The sequence below is a fragment of the Melospiza melodia genome, chromosome 5 (genome assembly GCF_035770615.1).
Source record: "Melospiza melodia melodia isolate bMelMel2 chromosome 5, bMelMel2.pri, whole genome shotgun sequence".
Taxonomy (NCBI): Eukaryota; Metazoa; Chordata; class Aves; order Passeriformes; family Passerellidae; genus Melospiza; species Melospiza melodia.
The window spans coordinates 33,878,443-33,905,583 of NC_086198.1; the positions used below are offsets into that span (position 1 = coordinate 33,878,443).

General features: G+C 40.0%; 1 protein-coding gene across 1 annotated transcript in view; it reads right to left on the reverse strand.

Moving 5' to 3' along the window:
* The window catches only part of RNF150 (ring finger protein 150), a 72,256-nt gene that overhangs the window by 22,779 nt on the left and 22,336 nt on the right, over positions 1 to 27,141 (reverse strand). The window contains exons 2-4 of the mRNA XM_063156979.1: positions 7,619 to 7,869; positions 2,102 to 2,173; positions 1,615 to 1,697 (exon numbers count right to left, since the gene is read on the reverse strand). Of these exons, the coding sequence (XP_063013049.1) occupies positions 1,615 to 1,697; positions 2,102 to 2,173; positions 7,619 to 7,869 (406 nt within the window). The remainder of the gene's footprint in view (positions 1 to 1,614; positions 1,698 to 2,101; positions 2,174 to 7,618; positions 7,870 to 27,141) is intronic.

Consider the following 27,141-nt stretch of genomic DNA (forward strand, 5'->3'; position numbering starts at 1 on the left):
GGGATGTTTGCTACCATTAAACTTAAAACCAGCTGCAAGTCAGCACTTTTTACTGCTATCAAGTGTCATTCCTTGTTTGTTTAATACACTCTGTAGAGTGAAGTTTATTATTCAGTCAGCTGTGGGAGCTACCTGACGAAGACAGAGGGGAAGAAGCACAAGTTCACTGGAAATTCTCCTCCGAGCTCTCCAGAGTGGGGTACACAAGAACAGCTATCCAGAGCCAGCAGCAAAGAGAGGACAGCTGGGAAAACAAGACTAGTAAACATGTATTGTTTTTTACTTCAGAGCTCATCCACTGCTATACTGGAGGTTTAAGGAGGTTCCCATGCTAGAAAATGCACATGGCTCAACTGAGGATACTGGAGCAGGAAAACTACAGAGTCTGTAGGTCTTTATCAAGATATAACACTCTCCTACTCACTTCAAAGAAAGAGAAATGAATCGACTCTTTGTTTTGGATGAGGAGATGAGATTGAAAAGAGCAGAAAGAGTCATGAGTACCATTTCATGTTTCAGAAGTTCAAACCCATGCAGGTATGTAAAACACTGACTGCCCTTGCAGTTTGCGCAGCAGGAAAGCCAGGGTTGGTGAAAGAGCTGCTTGAGAAACACCTTTGAGTTTGTGTAACTGCAGCCTGCTAAGGCTCAAACTGTGGGTATTTTACAAGGCAGTTCTGCTGCTGCTACCCTTTTAGCATGAGTCACTTTCTGGGTGACCTTTCAAGCCAGCCAGAACTAAACACCACCTGTTAACTCTGTGTTTCCTATTCCCTCTGCCTGACACAACGCCCTGGGTGACAAGTGTTCATTGAATTATGAGGTAGGACACAGTGAAAGCTAAAGCTTGGACATATATTCAAGCTGTTGTAGATCTACCTCAAAACATTGCCTGTCTCTATCATGCAAAATTTCCAAGCTTTATTCTGCTTCTGTACTAACAGGCTTGATGCCAAACCAAGGTCCACATTTTCTGGTAGTTTCTCATTTTGCCGTATTTCTGCTTCATGAAGTGATGTGTTTGTGTCTGCTTATAGAAAAAAAAAGAGTTCACATGCAATTTGTCATTGCGGGGAATCTACAGTAGGTCAAATTTGTGATTAATCTGTTGCTTTGTGTTAGCCATTTAGTGATGGCAGTAAACAGATTTAATGAATCACATGAACTAACAGAAATGGACAGCTTGTAACATTCAAATATCTACTATAGCAGGAAAATAAACAAGTATTTTGGTTTCTCAAGCCAGTGAACATGACAAGTCAGAGGCAAATTCTCCTAAGGCATTCATTCTAATTAAAAAAAAACCAGTGAGGAAAACAGATAAATCAAAACTTCAGTTTAAAAATCCTGCTAAAGACTTTATTATAGGCTCAGGTCAGACAAAATTTCTGACTACCACACGAAACCCTCAGGGTCTCACCACCAATCACTAGTTTCACTTCACGTTAAATAAAGAGGCATTTCAGATATCTTTACCAAGAGATTCAGAACAGGCCAAAATAATAAATTCACCCTTCCCTCCCCGAGTTCTCAGGTAATCTCACCACTGTGAAACTGAGAGCAGAGACTGTCTTGAAGTAGAGATCATTAGAACTAAAAGCATATTCAATTTACCTGCAAGGCAATATCCTGACAACATCATTGGGCTTGTAGCCTTCGATACAAACAGCACAGTTATCAAAGTCTGGCTCAGTTTCCTATGGGAAAGAAAATATTCATCATATTTATTTCTTAGTTTGTTAGCTAATCTCTTCCTACACGAGCCTATGTGACAAAGTAAAACAGTCACTGAAGCACATTGCAAATCCAGTATCGCATTTCAAAAGCAGCAAGTCAGATTTTCTGACATGTTTCCAGCTGGAAACTTGCACTGGGAAGCGTGCAGATTTAGTTTGTATGTTTTAACTTTCAGAATTTTTTGCATCTTTAACCGAATCACCCCCTCTCCACACTCAGCTTCACCCATAACTTGCTTACCAGCGCTGAAGGACACAGCAGCTAAACAAGCAATTGGCATTTCTGTTCTGCCTCGTTGTTCCAGAGGTCTGCAGGAATCCCCAGCACAGAGTTTAATTTAGTAACAAGCATTTTGAAAAATTACCTTGTCACCTTTCCTGATAGTCCTGACTTGCAGCTTGCTGATTGCTTTCTTCGCAGCATCTCCAAGGCGCCGCTGCAACACAAAAGTGGCTCTAAGCAAAGAGCATCTCATCATGCACAAATCAAACTTTTTCCTCCCTAGGCTTCTTAATAATTTTAACTACATGGAACAGGAGAGTGTATAGATATAAACATAATAATTCATAAAAAGGGCAATAGATGTTCAACAATAAGGTGAACAATAGGTGTTCGACGCTGCAGCAGTGCATACCAATGCAGGTAACAAGTCCATTATTTGGTTATCCTACTTCTTCCCTCTCTTTTTTTAATGACACTTGTTAAACATAAAAAAATACTGGGCAGTTAGCAGAGTGAAGGCTGAACTTTATTCTTACATGTTCCATAACTAGTTCATGATCTTCAGCAGGATACAACTTCTCAAAGTGAGCTGTTAAATTTTTTAACTACAAAACTCTGAATAATCTCTCCTGTCTTTTTTCCCACAATACAGAGTTGCCTATTTCATAAAAATGAGGTGGAAGCATCTGCAGTTTCTTACAGGTACAGCACTATATAGTCCAGCAGTAACATCCTGTCCATACATAACCATTTACTCATTCTTTGCCTTTCTATCATTTCCTCCAGTGGACCATAAAGTGATTACCACGTGATGTTTCTGACTGTTCCCCCACATTTCCAAAACACTGTTACTGTGCTGGCAGAGTCACAGCCACCAGGGTTAAAGCCTGACACAAAGCACCCTGTGCTCAGACACTGCAAAAGGACGTGTGTGCTCCTTGCAAGAGGCTGGGAGCACCGCAGGGTCACAGCCACCAGGGTTAAAGCATGTAATTACAGCCTGACACAAACCACCCTGTGCTCAGACTCTGCAAAAGGACATGTGTGCTCCTGCAAGAGGCTGAGAGCATCACAGGGTCACAGCCACATGGATTAAAGCCTGACACAAAGCACCCTGTGCTCAGACACTGCAAATGGACATGTGTGCTCCTTGCAAGAGGCTGGGAGCATCGCAGGGCAGCTCACACAGTCACTGGCCAGCCATGGAGCTTGTCCTGTGTCAGTGCTAAAGGACCTGGCTGCTCACTTGTGCTAATCCAGCCACAAGGCAGTCTGGAGACAGCCTCACAGGCTGGAAAAGCCTTTGGGAGGTCATGCATTCCCACCCCCTGCTCAAGGCTGGATCAACTTCAAAGTCAGAGCTGCGTTAGTCAAGTTTTGACTATCTCCAAGAAAGGAGATTTCACAACCTCTATGGATAATTTGTTCCAGCGCTTGACCAATCTCGGCCTCTTTTCTTGTCTAAACACACTAATGGAATTTCTCTTTCTGGTAATTTGTGACCATTAGCCTGTGCACTTCCAGGAAGAGGCTGATCCCGACTCCTCTCTGGCCACCCTTTCTGCAGCTGGGAGCACAGCTGCCACGTGCTTCTGCCCCCAGACCATCCTGTGACCCTGCTCTGGGCATTCCTTGTTTTTCCATGCCTCTCTCACATGGTTTCATGCAGCAATGCCCACTCCAATGTTTTCTTTAAAACAGTTCATGACACAGCACATTCCAATTTGCCACCAATAAATGACCTGAACCCTTCCCTTCGCCTCCTTTCCCCAAACACATTTCCAGCCATGTGTTGCTAGAGAGGAGAGACACTTAGGGCCTTTGGTGATCCAGAAGACATTCAATTTTCTGAGCTGGGAAACTGCAGAGTTCAGAGGGACCTGTCAGCAGCAAGGGTTTCCAGCTGGAGGGGCTGAGAGCACGCGGCCAAAAACAGAAGAAAGTTCGAGGTAATTCATAAGCTGAGACCTAATCACCACACAGATGTGACCACTAAACCGCCACTTTGGTCTTCACATTCAATTAAAATCACTAGATTAAATTTAGACAGTAAGTTTGTTGGACTGGAAAGGCTGACAAAACACACACAATATTGTCAGCAGACTGCAATTTCAGATCTGGCTAAAGAGGTGAAGACAATCTTGGCTATAAAGGAGATTTACATATGAGCTTTCCAGCAACTTAATTATTGCACATGAAGGAGTATCTTGTAGTTAGACAACATCTCTTTCTGTGGTCCATCTTTCTCAGAGTCTCCCTTAAATAAAAGAATCAATGAGAGTTGGAAACATTTCTTGTCAGCTATTTGGTTCTTTAATGTGAATCAAAGACAGACTGATAACATGCAGCCAGACAAGAGCCATTATGTCATGCTTCAGAAAGTGCTTGTGATCCCTTTTTATCATTACTATTACTTTAATGAATGAAAGGTCTCAGTTCTTTTTTGCACATTCTTGAAGGGGAAAGGACAAGATTAAAAACTCCTCTACATCTTTGATTTGATTGCTTTCATGTTTTCTTTCTCTTATCTATCGTAAATATAGATAAGTTCATAACTTACACATAAATAAGAATAATTTAGTTTCTGAAAGAACAGGAATTTCTTGGTCTAAAGTCGTAACTTCAAAGGATTCTCCCATTTGAATGCAAGGCATGCTATCAATAACCAATTATTTTTCCCAAAAGATAAGAGGCATTACAGCAGTTTAAGGGTTTAAAGTGAGGCTTAGAGATTTACAGTCATAAATCTCATAATCTCATTAGCAATGCTGCAACATTCAGTGCTGGACTGGAAGGAGTTAAGCATGTCAGATCAGTGGTCTTGAGGAGATGGCAATGCTGAATTGTCTCTGGAACTTAACTTGTCATGTAATTCTAATTCTGCTTCCAATTAGCTCTACAATGTGATATTTCTTGATTTAAACAATTTCCGCAGCCTTTTACAAAATCTCTCAACTCTCTCATCTTCAGGAGCCCTCCAGGAGCAAGCTGCTGAGGAAACAGATTTTCTTACACAAATTTATTCTCTTCATGTCGAAAGGATTCATCAACAAGGCAACCACCAACCTCCTGGACATCTCGTTAGATGGGAAAAAAGGTTCAATCAATGTGAATATTACTACCTATCTTCTACTTCCATATGTAATGTACAGTTGTCTGTGCCAGAGGTACTCTCAAAAATTAAATGTATTAAAATAGAAAATTAAAATTAAAATAGATATCTCACCACGTTTGTAGCTGACACCCTGGCTGTAGGTGCACAAGCCCACGGTGGAAGACAATTCTGTGCTCTACTGCACTGATCCTCAGCCAAGTGGGGATGAATAGACCCTGGCATTCAGCAAGAATCTCTGAAATCCTGATTCTCCACTCATCAAAATCAGGCACCTAATTGGAGTAAGCTGTGTCTTCCTCCTGGCATGTGAACTTAGATTTTGCACACATGATGAGTAAGAGTGGTGGCTGAGGATGTAGATGGACTATGTCCAGGTTTCATCTCACTGTGGAGTCACAGCAAATGATTCCAGGAGATTTTTCAGTCTCTCTGGCTTCCTCTCTCAATAGCTGGACTCACTGCTTTCTTGATGGCAACCAAATCACTTTGTTTTGGATTTACTGCTTGCTCAGAAACTTACACCTAGTAAAAGAAAGGAAGTGGACTTGGAGAGTCACCAGATAAAGAGGGACTACACAAAAGTGTTTATGAGGCCTGACAAAAGGACAGCATGATTTTGATCAGAAATTTGTGATCTCATCCTTGAACTACAACAGAATGTGTCAAAGAAAAAGAAAACCCAGAACCTGATGGAAAACAAAGAGGAAACTCATGGGAAGGGCAAGAGCAAGCTGAGCTCTTCTGAACTACCTACATCATTATATTGTGTAGCCAGGACTAAAAGAAACAAGACTAAAAAGCCACAGCAACCCATTAACACAAATAACAGAGTTTTGTTTGCATATTGCTACTGTTTTCATATGAAAAGAGCTAACAAAGAGACTAGATGTCAGACAAAACTGTATGAAGAAAACTGCATGAAGATTTTTTAGGTTGCCCCTTATAATTGCCCAGTTTTTCCCTTCAAAATAATAATATCAATAATTAATAATATGTAATTACTTAGGAGGCATCCTTTCTAATTCTTCTAAAGAACAGAACTAGCATAATAACCAAGCTGTTAAAACCTCTCCATAGGACAACTGCTTGTGCACATGTAGGTCTCATTGAAACTTTGGAAAGAAAATACTGAAAAGGAAATATGTTTGAACATATAAAGACATCAGTTTCAAACTACAACATATTACCTGAATGAGCTTCCTATTTTGCCGAGTTTCATGTTTATGTATGTCTATTTACACTGCTAAGCTGCCTGTATAATTACTTGACTGAAAGCACACTTACTCACACACACAAATTAGGCACGCATGTGCTTCTGCAGACAAAGCATCTAAAAATTACCCAGACGCTGCAGTCACAGCGAATCTGCTGCCAATGATGTTCCAATTCCAGCTGGGATAGTCTCGTTCTTGCTATCCAAAATTCCAGACTGTATATTTAAATGGAAAATACATTCTTTCTGTCTGTAAATACAGAGCAGCTGCTCTCCATCTCAGAGGATGCCTGAATTTCAATGGGGGAAGGCGAGGGATTCCTACACGTCAAGTATTTGTTACAGAGTGTGTAGCAGGGCTTTTCTCTACCAAATGATAGTTCATACTCTGAGTTTTACCTTTTCTGCAGAATAAGCTAGGTAGCCCTCCTGGCCCTGACAGTAATTTATTGAGGGTTCAGAAAGCTCTCTGAATTACAGTGCATTTTTTACAGTACAGTAAAATGGTTATCTCTTCAAATTTCATGTGTTGATAACATTTTCTACTGTACCATTAGGTTGAAATGTACAAGCCTCAGCTTCCCAGTTCTGCTGAGATAGCTGCATCTGGCCAAGAAAATATTACATTTATTATTATTGTTGCTATTATTATTCACTGCTGAACTACCATAAAGATGGGCAGTGCTTTACAAAACCACTGCTACTGACGTCTCTTCAGCTCTATAGGCTTTTTATCTCTTTCAAGGGCTTTGGACAAGATGCCAAAACCAATAACAGTGGTTTAATAACATTAGTGGCTATCACTACAGTCCTGTTCAGTGATCATTGTCAAATGAAGAGCAACACTTCTCTTTCTAGCCCAAGATCCTTCTAAGGAAGCATTAAAGTGAGAATAGGTTCTTTTTTCCCCTTTCTTCACTCATCAAGAACACTGCTTGACACACACATACCTCACAATGCATTTTGATCTCAAGGGTCTTTAGTTGTACACATTGCTATGACATTTAGCTATATGTACCACAACAATATTTTCACAAATAAACATCACCTTTCTGTCTATTTTTTTGTGTTTTGCATAAGGAAAAAAGTATAGTATATACCCATAGTATACATACACTATTAATATCTGTTTTTCCTTGAATCCCATCTATACTGGCATAAGTTTTGGATTTTCCCAGTCATTTTAATGTTCCTATTCTTTTCACCTTTGTTGGGCTTTCCTTTGGTTGCCTGTTTTTACTACACACAGACAATTTCTTTAACTTTTACTCCTACAACAAACCCCATGGTGATGTTTTGGAAACACAAGCAATCTCTCCAGCCCTGCTGACCTGATTTCTGTCTCTGGCGTTGGCGTAGCGGAACCTCTGGATGTAGTAGAAGACCAGCCATGCCAGGGAGATGATCATCAGCACGATGAAGGAGATGGAGACGAACACCACCGAGGTGCGGCTGACGTACTTCTGCAGGTTGCGCGTCCCGATGGTGATGTACATCATCACCGTGATGTTCCTCTCCAGCAGGCTCACTATCTCCTTGCCTTTGGGCTCGGGAATCATTATTGCTACCACGTCTTCTAGGCCTAGCAGACAGAGAGAGAGAAGGAACCTTAGGTAAATCAAGTGATCACCAAAAGGCAATCTTAAATCACAGATTATCCTGAGTTGGAAGGAACCAAAAGGCAATCATAGGATCACAGATTATCCTGAGTTGGAAGGGATTCACAAAGATCACTGAAGTCCAACTCCTGGCCCTGCACAGGACATCCCAAGAATTCCACCCTGTGCCTGAGAACTTTGTCCAAATGCTTCTTGAACTCTGTGAGGGTTGGTGCTGTGACCACTTCCCTCCGGAGGCTGTTCCAGGGCCCAGCTATCCTTTGCGTGAAAAATCTTTTCTCAGCATCCAACCTAAACCTCGCCTGACACAGCTTCATGCCATTTCTTCAGGTCCCATAACTGCTCACTTGAGAGAAGAGATCAGTGCCTGCCCTGCTGCTTCCCCTCCTGATGAAGTTATAACCGCACTGAGGTCTACCCTCAGTCTCCTCCTCTCCGGGCTGAACAGACCAAGTGACCTCAGCCCCTCCTCACACAACTTCCCCTCCAGGCCCTTCACCATCCTCGTGGCCTCCTTTGGACCCTCTCTAATGGCTCCATGTCTATTTTACTGAGGCTTATCTGGATGACATTGCTGCAACCACTGCAAAAAGAGAGGTGCACTGCACCCAACACCCCATACACATTTATGACAGTCTGTTTTGCAGGGCCATGAGTCTGTCAGAGAAGCTCCTCCAAACTCTGCATTCGGATCAGAAACACTTTCAATCACAGATTCCCACATGGTTTCACAACCAGAACTCACCAAAGCATCACTGCTCTTGCACCAGGCTGGCACCCAGAGAGCAGCTCCACATGCTCCCAGTGGCGCCCACAGCCCAAGGCCATGCAGCAATTTGTGACTCTTTGCTGGGAGCTGGGCTCTCCAACTGATAACATTTACAGTCAAGATCACTGATCAATTCCACAAAAACACACGTCAGCACTGCTGAGGCAGCAAAATCCCACTAATGGGATGAAGCAGGGACTTCCTACAGTGCTGCCAGGCCTTCTGCCATGACCCTGTGAACTGGGCCCTCCACTGATCCAGCTATCCTCAACTTTACACCCGTTTTCCTCTCTGTCCAGCACTTTTTGATGTTACCTGCATCAGACATTGCTGAAAGTATTTTCCTTTTAATTTTAAATCCCCTGTGTACATGAAATATATGTGGTCTGAAATTATCTGGGAATCACCAGGTTGTTAAATGCCTTTAATGCCTTTAATGCCTTTAATGGCCTCACAAATAAATGATCACTGCTTTACAGTTTAATATTAGGGATATTCTGTTCTTTCACTTCATGAAACAAGCACGTAGACAATTTTTACACCTAAACTATGTTTTGCAATAGCCAATTGCTCTAAGCAGCTAAGGGCAGACAGGGTGTATTGTAATGTAAAAAAGTGCTAGGAGCAGCAGCAAATGAAATGGTCACAAACTGGCATTTAGAGAGGTAAAACTGGGCGTGTCTGAACTCAAAGCGCTGTGCTGGGGTGGGGCCTCAGAATTTGACATGAAATCCCAGGAAATTGGCTGATGCTGTTAATCCCATGGCTGTCTGTCATTTTACTGTGGCAGGAGGAGAAAGCACTGCAGCCATGGGGCACTCATGGAGATGGAAGGGATCCCTCGGCCACAAATGGAGGTGTGGGAGGGTGACTTGTATTTTCAGCAGCATCCCTCTCCCTCCAAGCTGCTACCCAATGTGAGCCTCACCAGTTCAGCACTGCATCCTGCTCCTCAAAGTCCAGCTCAGACGTTTCTCCACTAAGAAATCCTGGGAGGTATAGCCCAGGTTTTCAAATGGATTTGGATGCTGAAGGCCACGAGGTGTTTGGCAGGCCTTTGGATGGGGATGGTGCTCAGCAGAAAACCCTAATTGTGGTGGAAATTTTATAAAATTCTGCTGGGTGCCTGCATCAGCTGGAGGCACTGAAATAGCTGTGGCAGACAGAGAAATGTGCCATGAGGTTGGGAACTGAGCCCTGGTCTCTCAAGGTGCAGAGCACAAGTGCAAACACCACCCTCTTTCCCTCAAGAGGCTTTCCATCATAACACTTCCCTGATTATGAACAGGTCACTCAATGGATAGAGAGGATCAAACGTTTGGCTGAGTCAGGAGTTTCAGATATTCATGACTGGAAACTTAACCTTCCTGCTGATACTATAAAGCATTGCTGTTTTTCAGCTATTCCCCTTGATTTTTTCCTAGCAAGTCTACCATCAGCAGTCAAGACAAATCTAGCCTTGCAACTCTTCTGATACCTATTTATTACAAAAGGCTAATGCAAACATTACCCTAATGGCCTAGGGAAAATTTGCCAAGTCTCAAAGTGGCTGAGAAGGGCACTGGTGCCACGCCAGTAATTTTCCTGCAGTCAAAAAGAAAAATTGTCCGGAGCAGGGCTTAGCTGTCCAAATGACTTCCTTTGTTCTTTTCCCTATCTTAAAAAAAAAAAAAAAATCATTCTACAGGAAAACTGAAACACCAATCTCATGCATAGCCAAAAAAAAACCCCACAGTGAAAAATTTCACAGCCAATATTACTGAATTTAATCAACTGCTCTCAAAAGCCACAACTCTGTCCAAGTGACTTATCCAGCACTGACCTTTAACATCATGGTCAGTGCAACCCAGGACACTGCATGGACATCGCCATGAAAATGGAGACAGAGACAAACCCAGCAGAAAACACAGGTACTATCCTAACAATTTAATCATCTTGAATCTTGCACGTCTTAAAAAACTTTAACAATGTAGTTTAATCATGTTCAATTATATTACAGTTTAATATAGCTTTAGTATATTTCTGGGCACAGGACACTAAGCAAATTGCCATGGATGTATAATAAATAAAACTTTTTTGAAATGCAATGTAGAAGACACTGTTATTCCAAGAGGAAAACAGATGCTTTTATTTATTCAAACCCTTAATATATTTAAAATTTCAGACTATCTGGTTATTTTCTTGGAAAATATTACCACTTGTAATGAAGCATTGTTGGAAAAAATAACCAGAGCAGTGACAAATAACAATCATATTTTTTTTAGGTTTTACTGATTTTATGATAATTTCTCCAAGACATTATAGAGAATGATATTTATCAATCATGCTATTAAGTTATGTTTTAAATCTCAAATATGTTCACATTAGGAAGAAAATAAAAGGAAAATAAAGTAATTTATAATTTATTTTTCTTTTATCCCTTTTTAAACAAAATATTTGCATTATCTCAGTTTCACATAAGCTGCAACATATGTAAAAAGTATGCAAATTAAAGAAAGGAAATAACATAATGAGACATCAGTGTTAGAGGTGCATTTTTATGCCCCAGTACACATTTCCTCAACAGATTTAAAAAAGAGACAGGATCTTGTAACATGTACTGATGCTTCCTTGGCAAGTTAAATGCTACCCCTGCCTTTCATTAAACACACCCACAGTGGGAACTGCATTTTGTGGCACTCTTGTTCCCTAACACATTTCTTTTCTTTTTCTGGCCAACATTAATGCAGAATTTGACATGAATTTTTAAGCAGCTGTCAGGATGAATCAGAGATCCATAAATCAAAGGCATTTAGGCTGCAGTGAATGGATTTTATTCTTCTTTTTTGGGCTAGGAAACATTTAACATATCAGTGTTCTAACGAAACAAGTAAGGCAGAAATTACAGGCATTGGGGGTGATTTAAGTAATTTTACCGTGCTGAAGCATACCTGCCTAATCGAATACTTCTGGGTGGAGAAAATGCATGCTTTGGGAAAAGATCCTTACGACCCTCTCCAAACCACCCTCTCCATGGAAATACATTTCAGCAGGTATGGCCTCATGCAAAACCTGCAAACTTCAAGGGCAACCATCTGTTCGCTAGTGACAGAGGAAATTAAAGACTTCAGTGCAGGAACAGTGGCTTTTGTAGCAGAAATGAACAAGTTTTACACCCAGGAGATGTACATAAATGCATACCTTAGCTGCAGGCTGTGCTCACAAACCTGTGACATTCCTTATTTTGCTCTGGGAGCTCTCAGAGGTGACACTGAACACAGTCCTCTCCTCTCATTAGCAGTCAGGCCCAGCTGCTCTTTTAATGCTTTGTCAGTTTTTGATGGAGACTCTAAATCGTGGTCTTTCTGACACATTTTACAAGAGGCAGTTTAATTCTTCATGCTTGGCAACAGCTAGAAGTCAGTCAGAGAAGTTAATTGAACTATTTGAATAGAATTTCAATTGGGGAAGCACATAGAGTCTTCTCTCCAAGATATCCTATCAAGATATAAATAAAGATTTGTCTTATATTGTAGATCAAAATCAAGAAGTAAAGATTTTGTAAGTGAAAATCCAAACACTATTTTGAATTCAGAAATTGCCCTGACATTGCCCAGTGCTCAATCTGACTCCAAGCCCAGGAACAGAAGCTTTACAGGAAGGTGCAAGAGCCTGAGAAACTCTTCCTTACTCCTTGAAGAAATGATTTTGTTTTTAGGAATCCATTTCAGCAGTGTCAGGGAGTTCAGTGCTGGTGGTGGTGGTGTTTTCTGGGGGCTCAGCAGTGCTCCCTCTGCATAAGGACTCACTGAGCTCTCCTGCCACAGCTTGTGCTGCTGCCCGCTTCCCTGGGAATGGATTTTATGCTATGGTCTGGATGAGGGGTAATATTTTAAAGCAAATTTGGAGCAAAGAACAGACACTTGTTAAAAAAATACTATTTTTTTCCTCTCCAGAACAGCAACTCAGCTGGACAATTACCACTGAAGAGAACGAAGAGGACTCCATGGTGATGGTGCTGTGGTGATTGTCTAAGCTACAGCCAAGAACAGCCTGTTTGGCCATCAGAAGATACTACCTTCTGCTGTAGATCTTGCTCTCTTTGAAGAGTATTGCTTTATATTTGTGTTTGGTATCTTTCCAATGGAGTTTCATGAGAAATGGTGTATAGGTTAATGAGAATGCCCGTATGAATTGCCCTAATACCACAGAATCACAGAAAAGTTTAGCACCCAACCTCCCTGCCATGGCTAGGGATGCCATTCATTAGATCAGGTTGCTCAGGGCCCCATCCAAGCTGGCCTTGAACTCCTACCTCAGCTGCAAAATGTGCCCTTGAACTACTATCTTCATAATTGCAACAAGGGTTCCAAGTCTTTGTGACCATCCACCGAGAGCTCAAGTTCAGTTCTGCTATTCCGCATGGTGCAATTATAAATTGATCAGAATAACAGCTGATACCCGTTTTTCTTAGAAAAAACCAACAACTTAGCCTTACATTATGTTTTTGTGAACATTTGAAAATCAAAGCAATATTTTTAAAAATCTGATTCTCTGAGCTTCACTCAATTTGGAGAAGAAGAAGCATAATATTGTTTAAACAATGTCCTAGACACTTATGTAGGCAAACAGGGAAACATTACATTGCTGGTAAGAAATCAAAGTGGGTTTTTGCCCACAGGACTGTTCCCTGCAGGAACCTTTCCCTACTGGGCATTCAAGGCATTGGCCTCAAATTGAAGTATTAATAAATGATACTATAGGAAAAACATTGGCAGGAGAAGAGCAATATACAGTAAGTGGCAGTAATACACAGTCAACACACCGTGTGTCACAGGTGAATGGCTACAGACTGTCATCTATAATCTCTTACATAAACTGTCTCAGTGCCAGAGGACTGCAAAGGACACCAAATTCTGATGAGGTTTCATAACAGATGTGGGCAGCTACAGACCTGCTTGGCCAAAGTTATTCAGTGAGATTCCTCACCCAAGACTCCTAAGCCAAAAGGGCAGTTCTGAATAAAAGAGGAAGGGGCTCACATGAGAACATGAGGGGTTAAAACACAGGATCCAGGTGTTTCATCTCTTCCCACCAACATTTCCAACTTGTTTTCCTTGTATGTTACAAAGCACAGAGAAATTTCCTTCAGCTTACCCTCTCACAAATTTCCCACTTCTCCTTGGCACTGCTAGCACTCACCTTGGTCCTTTACCCATCTTCCCAAACATTTAACTATAAATCAGGTTTCCTTTAAAAGGCAAATGCAGCAGCCATGGAGAGAGCAGTGACACCTTTTCCCTACAGCACTGCAAAACAAAATTCTTTTACACAAACTATTTTTTTTCCTTAGATAATCTTATTGCTATGAAACACTTGTCATTGCAGAAGCACAAGTATCTATTAAGATAATTAACACATAGGGAAAAAAGATGTACTGATGTAAATGATTGACTACAGTATTTAAGTAAGGAATATAAAAGTTTGTTATTCTGTCCTGAATTGGACAACAACAACCTCCAGCAGAGCTGCTCTTGGTTAACTTCTTTTTGATGCTAAATCAAGGAGAGACAAGATGCTTCTGACTGTGATCTTTCCTGTGGAAAGCAGCTTCAGACACTTTATTCCTGTTTAGGGACAAAGAAATTTCTGCTCATGTTTTTGCAATCAGTGCTGATCCTGCCAAGGCTGTAAGAGCTCAGGATATATTGACTTTCTCTAAATGTTATGCAGCAACTGCAGCAAAGGAAAAAGAAGTAAACAGCTACAAAGCTCACAGAATCAAATCCAGCATGATAGCTGCATTTTTGCTGGGCCTCTTTCCTGCAGTATCAGTCTGCTGAACTAACCAGTGCTAATGAACCAGTGCAGTGATACATAATCATATTTAATTACAGAAAACAGCCTGTTCTTCAAGAGGCTTTCTTAGATCCCACCTAAGGCACAAATTGTGAGACTCTGTTATCTTAACCAGGTTGGTACTTCATTATAATTGCTAAGCCTTTGCACTGGAGACCTCCCCAGATTTTTTCCTCCTTTTCTAAACCATATATACACTGCTAATGGCATATACCACTGGTTTTCTGTATTGGAATCTGCACTGGGATACAAATGGGAGTTTTATGTATCAGGGGCCAGAAATGCTCCTTCATGCAGGCTTTACAGCCCAGCTGTGCTCCAACTCAGACGAAAATATGCTACAGGGATGATTTGTGTTAGTAAATTACTACTAATAATTTGTATTAGTGAATTATTAAATTAGATAATGTATTAGTAAAATGCAACCTTTTCAGAGTTCTGGCAAAACACACCCACTGTCTAAAGCAGAAGCTGCTTTGTTATTTCCAGTGGAATTGTGCCAAAAGAAAATATGCCTTAAACGGCATCTTATGTAGTCAGGGTAGAGTAAAATGCAAACACGAACCAGTTAACATGCCTGGTGCTCTTAGAAGGGTGTAAATATATATTCTCTACACAGAAAAAAAAATGCTGCCATTATTATAGAGATTAATTATTCTTACTACATGCATTATCATGAGGCTTCTAATCTAAACTTAAGACACAGAATAGTGTGTTTTTTTCATGTACTGACCAATCCTGCCCACTTACTCATAACATTAAGAAAATATTAGTGGCATATGCTACATAAACAACATTTTCCCCTGGAGAGCAGAGAACCAGGAAATTTCCAAGCCATTAAAACAGGAAAAAAAGAGAAGAAGGCATGTATGCAAAAAATAGAATTTTGTTGCAGAAATCTTGTTTGCTTAGGAACCCTGTTAGGGAAACATTCCATTTTGAGGATGGGGCAGAGCTGCTCAATCTTTGGCCTTAATTTTCAGGCATTATGGTCAAAAAGCTCATTAAAACCAGGAACCTATTCCATACACTGAAATAAAAAAGTAAAATCAGTATGAATCAGACAAAAATCAGGGAGACTGAAAACTGGAAAGTCTGGCAGAACAGCCAACCAAAATAAAATCTGCCATATCAGGGCAGAGTTCAGAGGTAACCTAGTGGCATAGAAAAGTACAATCCTGGGATTTATAAACAGAAAACAATGAGCAGAAGCAAAGGGGAACTGAGAGAAACAGAATAATGGAAATGCTTGTGGCTGTGGAGAGGGTTTTTTGGAGAGACCTTAGTTTGAAAACCTTAACAGACCTGAAGAATTTGAGGAGCTTCACTGAAAACAGAACCAGGAGATGATAATTGGTAATATGTGTACACACATCATGTGTATACAGATATATATCTACATATATGTATGTGCACATTTGATCTGCACGTTACCAAACACATATGGTCCAACTTGAGCTCAAGAGCAGAAAGCCTAATTCAAAACACGAAGCAGAACAAATACTGAAAAAAATAAAAAAAAAAGAAAAGAAAAAGAAAAACTCCCCAAATGAAACACAAGTATTTTTTCAGGCTTCAATGAGATGACTGAACCGTGTGAGCCCAGAAATAGCTGGCAGTGCTCACCAAACCAAAGCTCTGCGAGATACACCCACCCTAAGCTAAAACTACACATCCAGCCTGAAAAGGTTTGGAATATGCAGGCCCTCTTACAGATGGAAAAAAAATAAAAAAGAAATAAAAACAGTCTTCAACAGCATGTGAAAGTCTAAATGTCTTGGAGAAAAATATTTATATTTCTATAGAGGCATACTGTTTGTCTTTCCTGGCTTCACAAGGAGAAAGTCACTGGAATGCTTTCTAATGCAGTACAGGGAAACAACTATGCTCTGGAACCTTATAGTTCTGCAATCCACGTGGAGCTTGGATATACAGCTTTTCTTAAAAATCCTTTTAATGCACACCTTGCTATGACAGTAATAGAAACATCTCAAAGGGGAATTTATATCATATGAAAAGTAAATGCCATATAAATCTTATTTTCTCACCTAAATCAGGAAGGAAAGGTACTTCCAGTTAGAAGTCACACACCTTTTCTCCTCAAAGCTGATTCTCCCAACAATGAAATGAAAGTGAAATCCCCCATTGGCTAATGCAGAACTGGTCACTTTGGGTGTAAAGTCAGTTGTGGAAGAGTTACTGAAGGGATGGAACACATCCACCACCACTGAAAAAGCTGTCATTTTTATTTATGCACTGCTCTTTAGACAATAGGTTTTAATAGACTGGCTCACAGGCCTTATTTTCCCAGCATAGGATATGAGCAATTCTTACGGATTTTGTATGGAAGTTACAGACATCCTAGGCAAAGGAAATAGGGCTCCAAATATCCTGGCAGGTGTAAGAGCTAAATGTTTTCTTAAAATCCTGAAGTAAGTCCAGCATTGTACAGGTTGTCATTTTCAGCAAAACAGAAGTGCAGACTTCATGAAACACCACTTTACCCAGCATCTGAATCAATCAATGCCAGGTATATGCTTCAGCTAAAACAAGTCCACAATTTTATTTCAGAGATGCGGTTTCCAAATAATTAATTAAAACAAGTTATAATTATTGAATAACATTCCCCTGCAGATCACCAAATCCCTCTTCATCTGCTCAGCATATTATTTTCCCACTGTCAAAAGCATGTGAGCATGATAAGAAAAGGGCTGTAGCTCTGCTGTGACTTTCAGATGTAAGGTCTGCATTTCTTTCAAGATGCCATTATTTTTACATCACCATCATCAAATTTGATAGAGCTATATACTTCATATTTGAATGACACAGGGAAATAAATCTTCTTTATCCTTCCATTTACTGCTTCTCAGCCATTCAAGTATCCACATGGGAAATGACTTAAGAAAAGACACAATTCACAGCTGTTTCACCTATGCTTCAGCTGGAAATGTAAAACAAAGTTCGCGGATGGGATAAATGCTGTCTGAAATATGCCTGCCATTTGCCTGGTACTGAATCTTGCATTGTTAATAACCAGACAGTGCTTTGTAGACCAAAGTGCTTGTGCTCTGCAGGAGGGAAAAAATATCTAAAAGAATGCACTAACAAACTTGAAATCGTTCTCAAGATATACTTTGTCCCTTTGTAGGAAGAGCATTAAAAATTCACCACCAAAATTCTGGTTAAGAGAAGAATTTCATTCAGTTTTAGGTCCTTTATTTTGTTCTTTCTGATTTGCCCCCTGGGAGTGACTGTCCAGGTTTAAGAATGTTTTTGGTATAGAAGTCCTCTGTGTGTTGACTTTTAATCTACCAATCTTTGAGACTTCCAGGCTCACCTTCCGGGGAAATGTTCCATAATTGAAGTGTCACATAAAATGTGTTGCTTTTTGACTAAATTCCTTTAAAGTCTTTGGTATTTCCCTCTTTTATTTCTGCAGTTCCTTCATTTCATATCATAAACACTGACCTTTCTGAACCCTTGCCTATGAATTGCTTTAAGACTGGGTGACCACCAACACAAAGGGAAGTGAGACATTTATTCAAACCCGGCATTAATGCAAGCAAGTGGCATTTAGAGGCTTTGACCTCAGGAATAGGAACCCCAAAACATCTACAAGAATCAGGAAACTGATGTTTAACTGCTTTAAAGCTAGAATCAGAAAAATTAGTGGGGAAGACACAAGAGATTTACACACCCAAGCACACAGACAGCAGCATTATCATTGTAAATGTGTACATAATGCAGTAACTTTGCATTAAAAACAAAATCCACATTCTTTGTTATGGTTGGAAAGATTTGATGCCTGCCAAGGAAGGTGTGAACCTCCCTTGAAATGGAAAATATGATCCCTTTCCTTTCAAATTATTGTCATTTAGAAATTAAGTGGCTTTCAGGCAAAGATATGGGAAAAGGAATAACAGTTATTTAACGGTAGATAGATAGATAGATAGATAGATAGATAGATAGATAGATAGATAGATAGATAGATAGATAGATAGATAGATAGATAGATAGATTTTCTTCCATTTGTTGCCCAAGAGGTGCAATGAACAAAATGCACCTAGCTTAATAAAAGGCAGGCCTTATAAAGAATCCTGGAGCATTGTGGAAAACATTTAAGTCAGTACAGAAAGAGCAGAGTAAGAGCACTCAGGTTAATAAAGATACAAACCAAAACTTTGTGCTCTGTAGGAACAGTTGTTTTTACTGAAGAGTAGAACACTGGCCTAAATGACTTTTAAAGGTCCCTTCTGATGCTATTTTGACATGATTCTCTCAGTTACCAGTTTGTAGCACTTACATGCTACATCATGGTGGCTCCTAAAAATGTTTGGTAGAAATCTACATGAAAGAAAAAAGAAAAAAAAGGAGGTTAAGAAAGTCCCATTGAAACAATGTTTGAGACTTCGCGGTGGATCAGTTGTTTGTGAGCTTCACCTCAAAATATGGCAATCAAATGTTATAAAAAAGAAAAGAAAAAAACCCAGACATATTAAACCTAACATTTTGAACATGGGATGCCTAAGGCTCTTTCTACAGTCTAAAAGGATGAGATATTCATCCTCTGCAGAGGCCTTGCTTGTTAAAACAATAAATGGATCTTACCTGCCTCATTCAGACTAGTGCTGCCACTTTAGGATAACTTTGGCTAAAAAAACCCCAGGATGAATGCCTTCCAAAGCAATCCACCAGCTGCCATTGGACAACATCTGCAGGAGACCAAAGTACTATATTCCACACCCTGAAGGCTGCCCCAAACCACAAATCTGTTCAGCTCAGTTTAATCCCAGCTGAAACGTGGCTGGAGAAAGCCCGCAGGGAATAATGGACAGTAAGAAAACCAACACCTATTTCTTTACAAGAAGCAAGAGAAAAGTCAAGGAATTCTTTTTAAACATCCATAATCAGAGGTCATAGCAGAGGCACATGTTGTTAAAAAGACAGGCTTTGCCAAGGATCCAAAAGGGAGGTCACTAGGCAATTAGTACAGCGGGCTGCACTGACTCGGAATTTTGAAATCTGTCACTTCATGATATTCTCATTCCCCATGAGGGAATGAGCCATCCAGAAACACATGAAAAAAATAGATAGCATGCAAAAATAAAAGGTTCTCTTCAGTCTGATTTCTTCAGATTTCATTTTAGTAGGAAATACTGTTTGCAGCTTTCACATCAGCTCTCACGTGTCAGGCAGACAGGACAGCAGCAAACAGAGCACACAGAGACAAACAAAAGCTGACTTCCCTCTGGCCCCAGAGGAACTGCAGTCACTCCAAGGCAGGGATCCTGCTGCTGATGGGGACGTGCAGCCCACACAAGCTGGTGCTGGTTTGACCAGAAGTGCTGCCCAAAATGCTAAAGGGCAGCAGGACCCTTCAAGGAAAGGGAGCAGTTCAGTGTCCCATTGGAGACAGGCATCAGTGGCTTTTGCTGGGATGGCAATTACCATTTCAGATTTAGCTCTAAAAAACAAAAGTAGCATCTGGGCTAAATGATGCAAAGTGAATTTAATGGATCAATGGCAACACTGAGAAAAGATTGGTTCACCTGAGCTTTCATTACAATGTCAGGTTTTTAGCAATCACCATAGTGTTGAGTTCTCATGACAAAGGTAACCATGGAAGGAACTGAAGCTCTCACATCACTGAGTTAACTAAAACACTGGTTGAAAATGAGGGAAATGCTGCCAGGTTGTACATTGGTAATGGCTTCCTTCAGTAGTTACCACCCCATCATACTGCCAGAGTGCAGCAAGCACAGATGTTCAGTTTAGAAATTCCTGTATCACTAGCCCTGACTGGAAAAATGAATCCCCCACTGTTTCAAAGGTTTGATAACATTTTCTTGCATTTTGAGAGAAGAAAACAGCTGTATTGCTCTAATCTGCTTAACCACAGTGATATTATCCATTCCTTTCTACCTCAATGTTAAAAGCCATGTTGTTTTTTACTTGGCTGCAAATACCTGTATGCATTAAATAGATGTCTGGATTACAGCTGCCCTTTTTGGTTTCCTTGTTTATTAAACAGGTCAGCAGTTCATGTGCATTACGTGAACTCTTCCTGAGGGACTTAAGTTTTGAATTATACATGACACTTCACCTTTCTAGTCAATAATACAATGCTTTTTGCCTTTCAGTAGTTGTTTCATTCATTAACTACCTACAAAAGTATATTTTTTTTATATTAAAAAGAACACGCAGCCCTGCTGTGACATTTATACACTCCCCATGGACAGAGATATCCAGGTAGCAATAACATGGGTGTATAATGAGACAGGATGCTTCTCTGCAGCTGTTAGTTCAAGTTTAGCAAGCCCAGCTAAGCAAACATTCCCAAACAACATTCCCAAAAGATACACACAGACTGTGACCCTGTGACTCCACAATGAGCTCTCCTGTTATCACAGAAATGCTTAGGTTGGAAAAGGATTTTGAGTCTTGCCATTTAACCAGCACTGCCAAGTCCAAGACTAAAACATGGCTGTAAGTGCCACATCTACACATCTTCTAAATAACTCCAGGGAAAATACAGACTTTTAAATTCTCTTATTCCTGCCCTCATTGCATGACAGCTAGACACACACCAGAGATATCCACATCTGAGCTTACAGAAACAGGTGAAAAACACATATTGCCCTAAGACACAGAACTGAAAAGTGAGTGTCCCTGCATCATTCAACCTGTCTGGGAGCAAGCTGTGCAGGAGGAGGCTTTGAGCTGAAGGCTCAGAATCCTCTAGTTTCTGTCTTGTCCCCTAGGCTATTATTAGTTCAGCCCTGTCTGCACTGGCTGAAATCTCATCTCTGTGATGTCAAAGCATGGTCTTACATCATTTTCACAGAGCAAAGCACAATGCAGTCCTGAAAAGGCAAGGCTGCCTGTAGTTTTAGTGCCTATTACCAGGCTTTGGCTGTTTCTCAGCATCCCCACTGCACTCAGTGCAACCTGTGAGAACGGCGCGTATTTCCTTGATTCCATTAAGCTTTCACCTCCTAGCAAACGCTGTGTAAATTGCTTTCCCCTGCTCAGAGGCTTTGTGAAGCTGGAGCTGCAGAGTTCAGAGTCACCCTGCAGGAGCACACCGCAGTAATCTGTGCAGATAAAGCACTGGAACTCTATAGCAGCCATAGCAAGATCTACTGGGCTTGATCAAAACAAGCAAAAGACAGTGAAATAAACATATCCCCATCCCCATCTGTGCTCTAGGTGAAGAGGAAATAGTCTTGCTACATATGGATAGTTCCCACACATACGCTGAGAAATAATAATAGTCTGTCTCTAAAGGAAGGAGGCTAACATTAGCACAGATCGATTTCAGTAAAAGATCATGGAATTGTGAATTTAACCACCCAGGCTCTGGTCAGTATTAAAAAGTGATGAAAAAATGTAATCACAGCCTATGGCTCTATTTTTTTTTTTTTTCCCATAAGGGAAGCTGAAGAGAAAAGCCAATGTGATGGATGTGCTGGCTGTTAATGCCAGGTTCCATAGGCAACAGCCTGAAATTTAATCCTATGAATCACTAAAAGGAAAATGCTTGGTTGAAACAGCTTGCTCTCAGAAGAGCTCCCCCCTCCTGCCCTCAGTCTGCTCCAGGATGAGCTGCTGTTCAGAGCACCAACAAAACAGATTAACTGTTAGATAATCTGATTTGAGGGGGAAGCTCCCCACCAGCCACACCACACTCTGCTAAGAGCACAGGGCACACAGAGTCACAGATATTAAGCAGCACAGTCTGGTCTTCCTCTTGTCTTTGCACAGTTTGGAAGCATTTCTTCTCCAGTCAAAAATGGCAAAAGGATTTAATGAGGAGACAGCCTACTCTTTGCTTAAAATGCCCCACAGAACATGAAAGCTGCTGTCTGAGCTATTATTCTAGAACTATAAGCAGTGCATATTATGAAAACCTGCCTTTTAAATGACAAATAAACCTCATCTAACAACAATTTACCTCTAAATGCATAAAATTGCATGCATGTTTTTCATGTTCCTAGGTAGAGAGCTAAACCCCAGTAGTATGTCTTCCTTTTCTTTTGCTCCCAGCAGCTTTTTATTAGTCAGGCCCATTCCACTCCATCCTTGCAGTGATCCTTTTCAAAAGGTTTTATTTCTTGCTGTCAAGTCAATGTAAATGGCTGTTGCTGAATTAGAGAGATGTGCTTTTCTCCACCCAAAGAAGTGATTTAAATCACAAAGCACCGACCAGGAGAGAAGCAGGCAGTGAGACACAGCAGCTGCTGCTTTTTCTGAGCAGCTGGACAACAACAAGCTGACAAAATCAGAGCAGCACTTGGGGATTTTTCAAAATTAGGACCTGTGCATTCTCTGCTTAATTTTTACTTAATTAAGTAAATTTTTACTTAATTTTTACTTAAATTTACTTAAATTTTTACTTAATTTTTACTTACTCTGCTTAATTTTAACTGTAAAGAGCAAAGAGATATGCACATAGATATTTCTGAGGTACCTGGTTCTGGAAGTCTGGAAATTTATTTAGCCAACAGCTTATTAATAAAAAGACAAACAAACATACAACTTCCTCTGGGTGTTTTAGTTCTTTGCCACACACAAGCTCCAGGGAGCATACAATGAAACAGTACAGCAAATTACCTTAGATCAGCTTAAATTATATTAGAATCACATTCTGCAGTAATGTAAAATATAGGTATGGTATATTTTAGTAAAACCACCATTTTTTTCTCCTACTCATATTTAATTAATATTGTATCTCTTATATTTTTTCTTTATTTAAAGAAATTTACACAGGAATCAGAGCTCTTAATATATTAGAAGGAGGATTAATTAGCATCACTACTTCTTCCATTTTGGGAAATTATTCAACACGGAAAAATTCAGAGGAAAATTTTGGCCCCTGTAACATTGACAGTAGTTTCTTAAAAAGTCCCCTTATTCCAGCTTCCCATTTGAGGCTGTGTGCATAAATCCCATATAACAAATTTAAGGAAATAGTTTTCGTTTTCAAAGGTTATTACCTTAAGCAGATCTAGATTTTATTTATATATCACATATGCCACTGATGCACAAATATTAGACACCATCTAAAAACCTTTTGGTGAGGAAATAACAGCACTTAACAATATCAAAGTTATCCTTGAAAGGAAGATATAAAATTCAGCCATAGCGCCTTTATATTCCCAGGCATTTATTATTTAATAATAAATATTTTTTTCCTGTGATCTTGTTAAGTTTTGTGATATAGCTATTTATGGACCATGACTGGATGTATATTTAATGTGTTAAGAAATACATTTTATTAACTGTAGAAGTTGTGAACCATCAATTTGGTTTGTATTAGTCACCTACAGTATTGACAAATAAGTGAATTTGCATCATGTGAACCCTTTAGACTGGACAAAATTCCTCTCCAACCTACAGAACATGGATGTAATTTATACATTAAAAGATCTATGGAAAGACAAATCCAGCCTGAACTACTTTTCAGCTGCAGCACAGACCCACATGACACCCTGGTGACATGGCTCCCATTTGAGGCTGTGTGCATAAATCCCATGTTTTCTGGCACTACAACGTCCTTTAAATGCTTGTCACCTGTATTTTCAAGATCTGTGCCTTTTCAAAGCTGAGGAATCATAAAAGGTAAAGGTTTAAATGCCAGTTTTGATGCATAAACAGCAAAGCCAAGCTGGGCAGAGCAGAAGAGCAGGTCCCCTTGGTTCAGTGAGCAGATGCTGCCCCATCTCACTGGGATCTCTTTTCTGGGTACATATTGCACAATCATGTGTGACTGTGATACACATCTGGAACTTCTGGACCATACCTTTATTCTCCATGCCTTTTTCTGGAGCATACCAATAGCAAAACACTTTTAATTATTCTAAACTTACTTATTCACATGCAGTGTTTCCAGATTTTCACTCGAGAACACAGTACCACACAAATATACAGGGAGTGACTCTGCAGAATGCTAGGAAACAGGAGCATGTTGGAGCCTTGCTATTATTATTATTATTATTATTATTATTATTATTATTATTATTATTATTATTATTATTATTATTATTACTCTCTTAAGAAGTATAGAGAAAAACTCCTCCAAACGTGCCCATCTGCATTAAGCCCTGTGGGGCTGTGGTGGAGACACATGGAATATGGGCAGAGACAGTCACTCATCAGCTGGTTTCTACAACACCAATGTCTTCAGCAAAAGTAGCAAAAAAATATTGGTCGGTGGAATTCTTTTTAGGGCACAAGAAATGGAAAGAGAGAGGAGACAGAAAGCCTGAGGATCTCTCATCTTTTTGCCCTTCTGAAAGAAAACAATGGAGCTTTGAAACTTACTTCTCAACATGCATGTGCATGCATGAGAAGGGAGCAAAGCTACAAGGACAGCTCAAAGAAATGAGAACTCAGACAGAAAACTAAAAGAGAGCAAGGAAAAAAAAAAGTCTGTTTTAGATTGTACATCACAATCTAATCTTCAAATGAAACAAAACAGTAAAATAAATTTACACCCAGAATCATCTCCCTGGTCCCAGGTAATGCAATATTCAACTTAGACTCTGTTGTTTTTCAAAACACCAGTACTTTGGTGTGAAGCAACAGCAAGACAACCTGATTCTTCCAGTCACACATCCATCAGCCTCATCCTTTTTCCTGACCTTCACAGAATTCATCAGCACATCCATCTGCCCACAAGATCAGTGTCTGCTTAAGCACAAGAGGATTATTAATTAGCAAAGGAAGGGGCAAGAACTCAGTCACAAAAGCAATCAGGAAAACACATCTAAATAAACTAAATGATTTGCTGTGTGTGCTACATTATTCTAATTTTCTGTTTGTTCCAACTGCCAGCACCATCTTCCCTCAGATGGGAAGTGGCAAGAAGTGTGCCCAGAAAGCAGTCAGATGTAAGGAGTGTTACCTAGAAGGACTATGTTTAATTTCCACAAGGCTGCAGGCATGTTTCTCACACAGCTGTATATGTGATGAACATTACACAAGGAACAGAGACCAAATTTTGGGACTGAGGCCTACCTCATTAGTGGAGCTATATATCAAAGCACAGAAAAAGCAGTTTCATAGACAAGCACATCAATTATATAATTATCCTGCTGGCAGCAGCTCAGCCTCTTATGCTTCCACTGTATTTATATTCAGTTTATGTAAAAACTTTCTGTACACACATGCATATTTTTCCATGCATTTCTTATTCATAATTGCTGTTTACTTTATCTTATTAGCTTTTGCCTGTGACCTTTTTGCTATTTAAAAAAAACAAGCAACGAATCCCACAAAAAGAAACCCTTGCAAATTGTTTAAAGGAGAAAGGTCTATTCAAGGAAGAGAGAAAACTGCCATGTATGCAGAGCAGTGTGGTGACAAACACATGAAATTATTAGGTATTCATATTCTTTCCCACAGCTCCCTTTGCATTTAGCTTTTGAAGAAGGGAAGAAAAATAGAAAGGTGATCATTCTAAAGATGATCCTAAACCGTGAGTGCAGCTGGCAGAGCAGCACAAAAAGCAGACTCATGGCATAGACAGTCCTCACAGCTTATGCTGCTGTCATATTTAGATTAATGATGCATTTTATTTTCTAAGCAAGCTGAAATCCGTCCCTTTTTCCCCTCTTGCTCATGCACATCCAGATGCTCCCATCACACAAATCTCTCTCACTGTACAATTCAGCTACAGCTCACTACAAGCTGAGCAAGTTATCTTTGACACTGAAACAGGAATTCAATCTGAAACAGGCTTTCAGAGAAAGAGTATTGTTAAACCTGTCTAATCAATCTTTGCCTGTTAAGCAGTGCCAAGAAATCTCTCTTCAATTCCATCAATTTAGATTAAACCCTCACCCAACGTGGATGCCTTCCCAAGGAATATGCGACATCTTTTTTGACCAAAATCATCTTAATGAGAATTTAGAACACAGACTTGGTTAGAAATACATCTTCTACTTTCAAAACAAAAGACATGGCAGGCACCTCTATTTCAAATCATGACAGTAGGTTCCAGTGAAAATGATTCCATTGCTGCAAAACAACCTGCTTAATAGGCCTGAACCAGTGAGCACATCTCTATAGACAAATAGTGCTAAAGGAAAACACACACAGGGATGGGGAAAAGGTGACATTCAATCCAAACTGCACAAAGGATCTGCTAGAAAAACTTCAAAATTTCAAATTTAAAATGCTTTTGTTGCTCAAGGTTTGATTTTAGTAGGCAGGCAGCCTGGGGATATGCTATAGCATATTTCAGGGTCAAAATCATTCCGATTGTTGAAACACTCAAAACTATGCCCTTAATTATATACTTAATTTGACCAGAGATAAACACCTTTGTTAAGAGCTCTGGAATAACAAGAAATGGCCTTCTGAGGATGAGGGCTATTCTTAAACAGGCAGATTTGGGATTTGCATTTCAAAGGCACTGAGCAGTCACTCTTTCCGCATCCCTCAGAAAAGACCAAGGTTAAATCCTTGAGGGCCGTAGCCATTAACTGTTTGCAACATTTCATATTGGATTAGAGTTTGCATAATAAAGTAAATCTCACTAGAAGGGACACAACCTGGAGCAGCAATATGGAACAAAACTAATTTACAACATGGTTAAACTAAGCAAATGAAGATTTCCACCTAT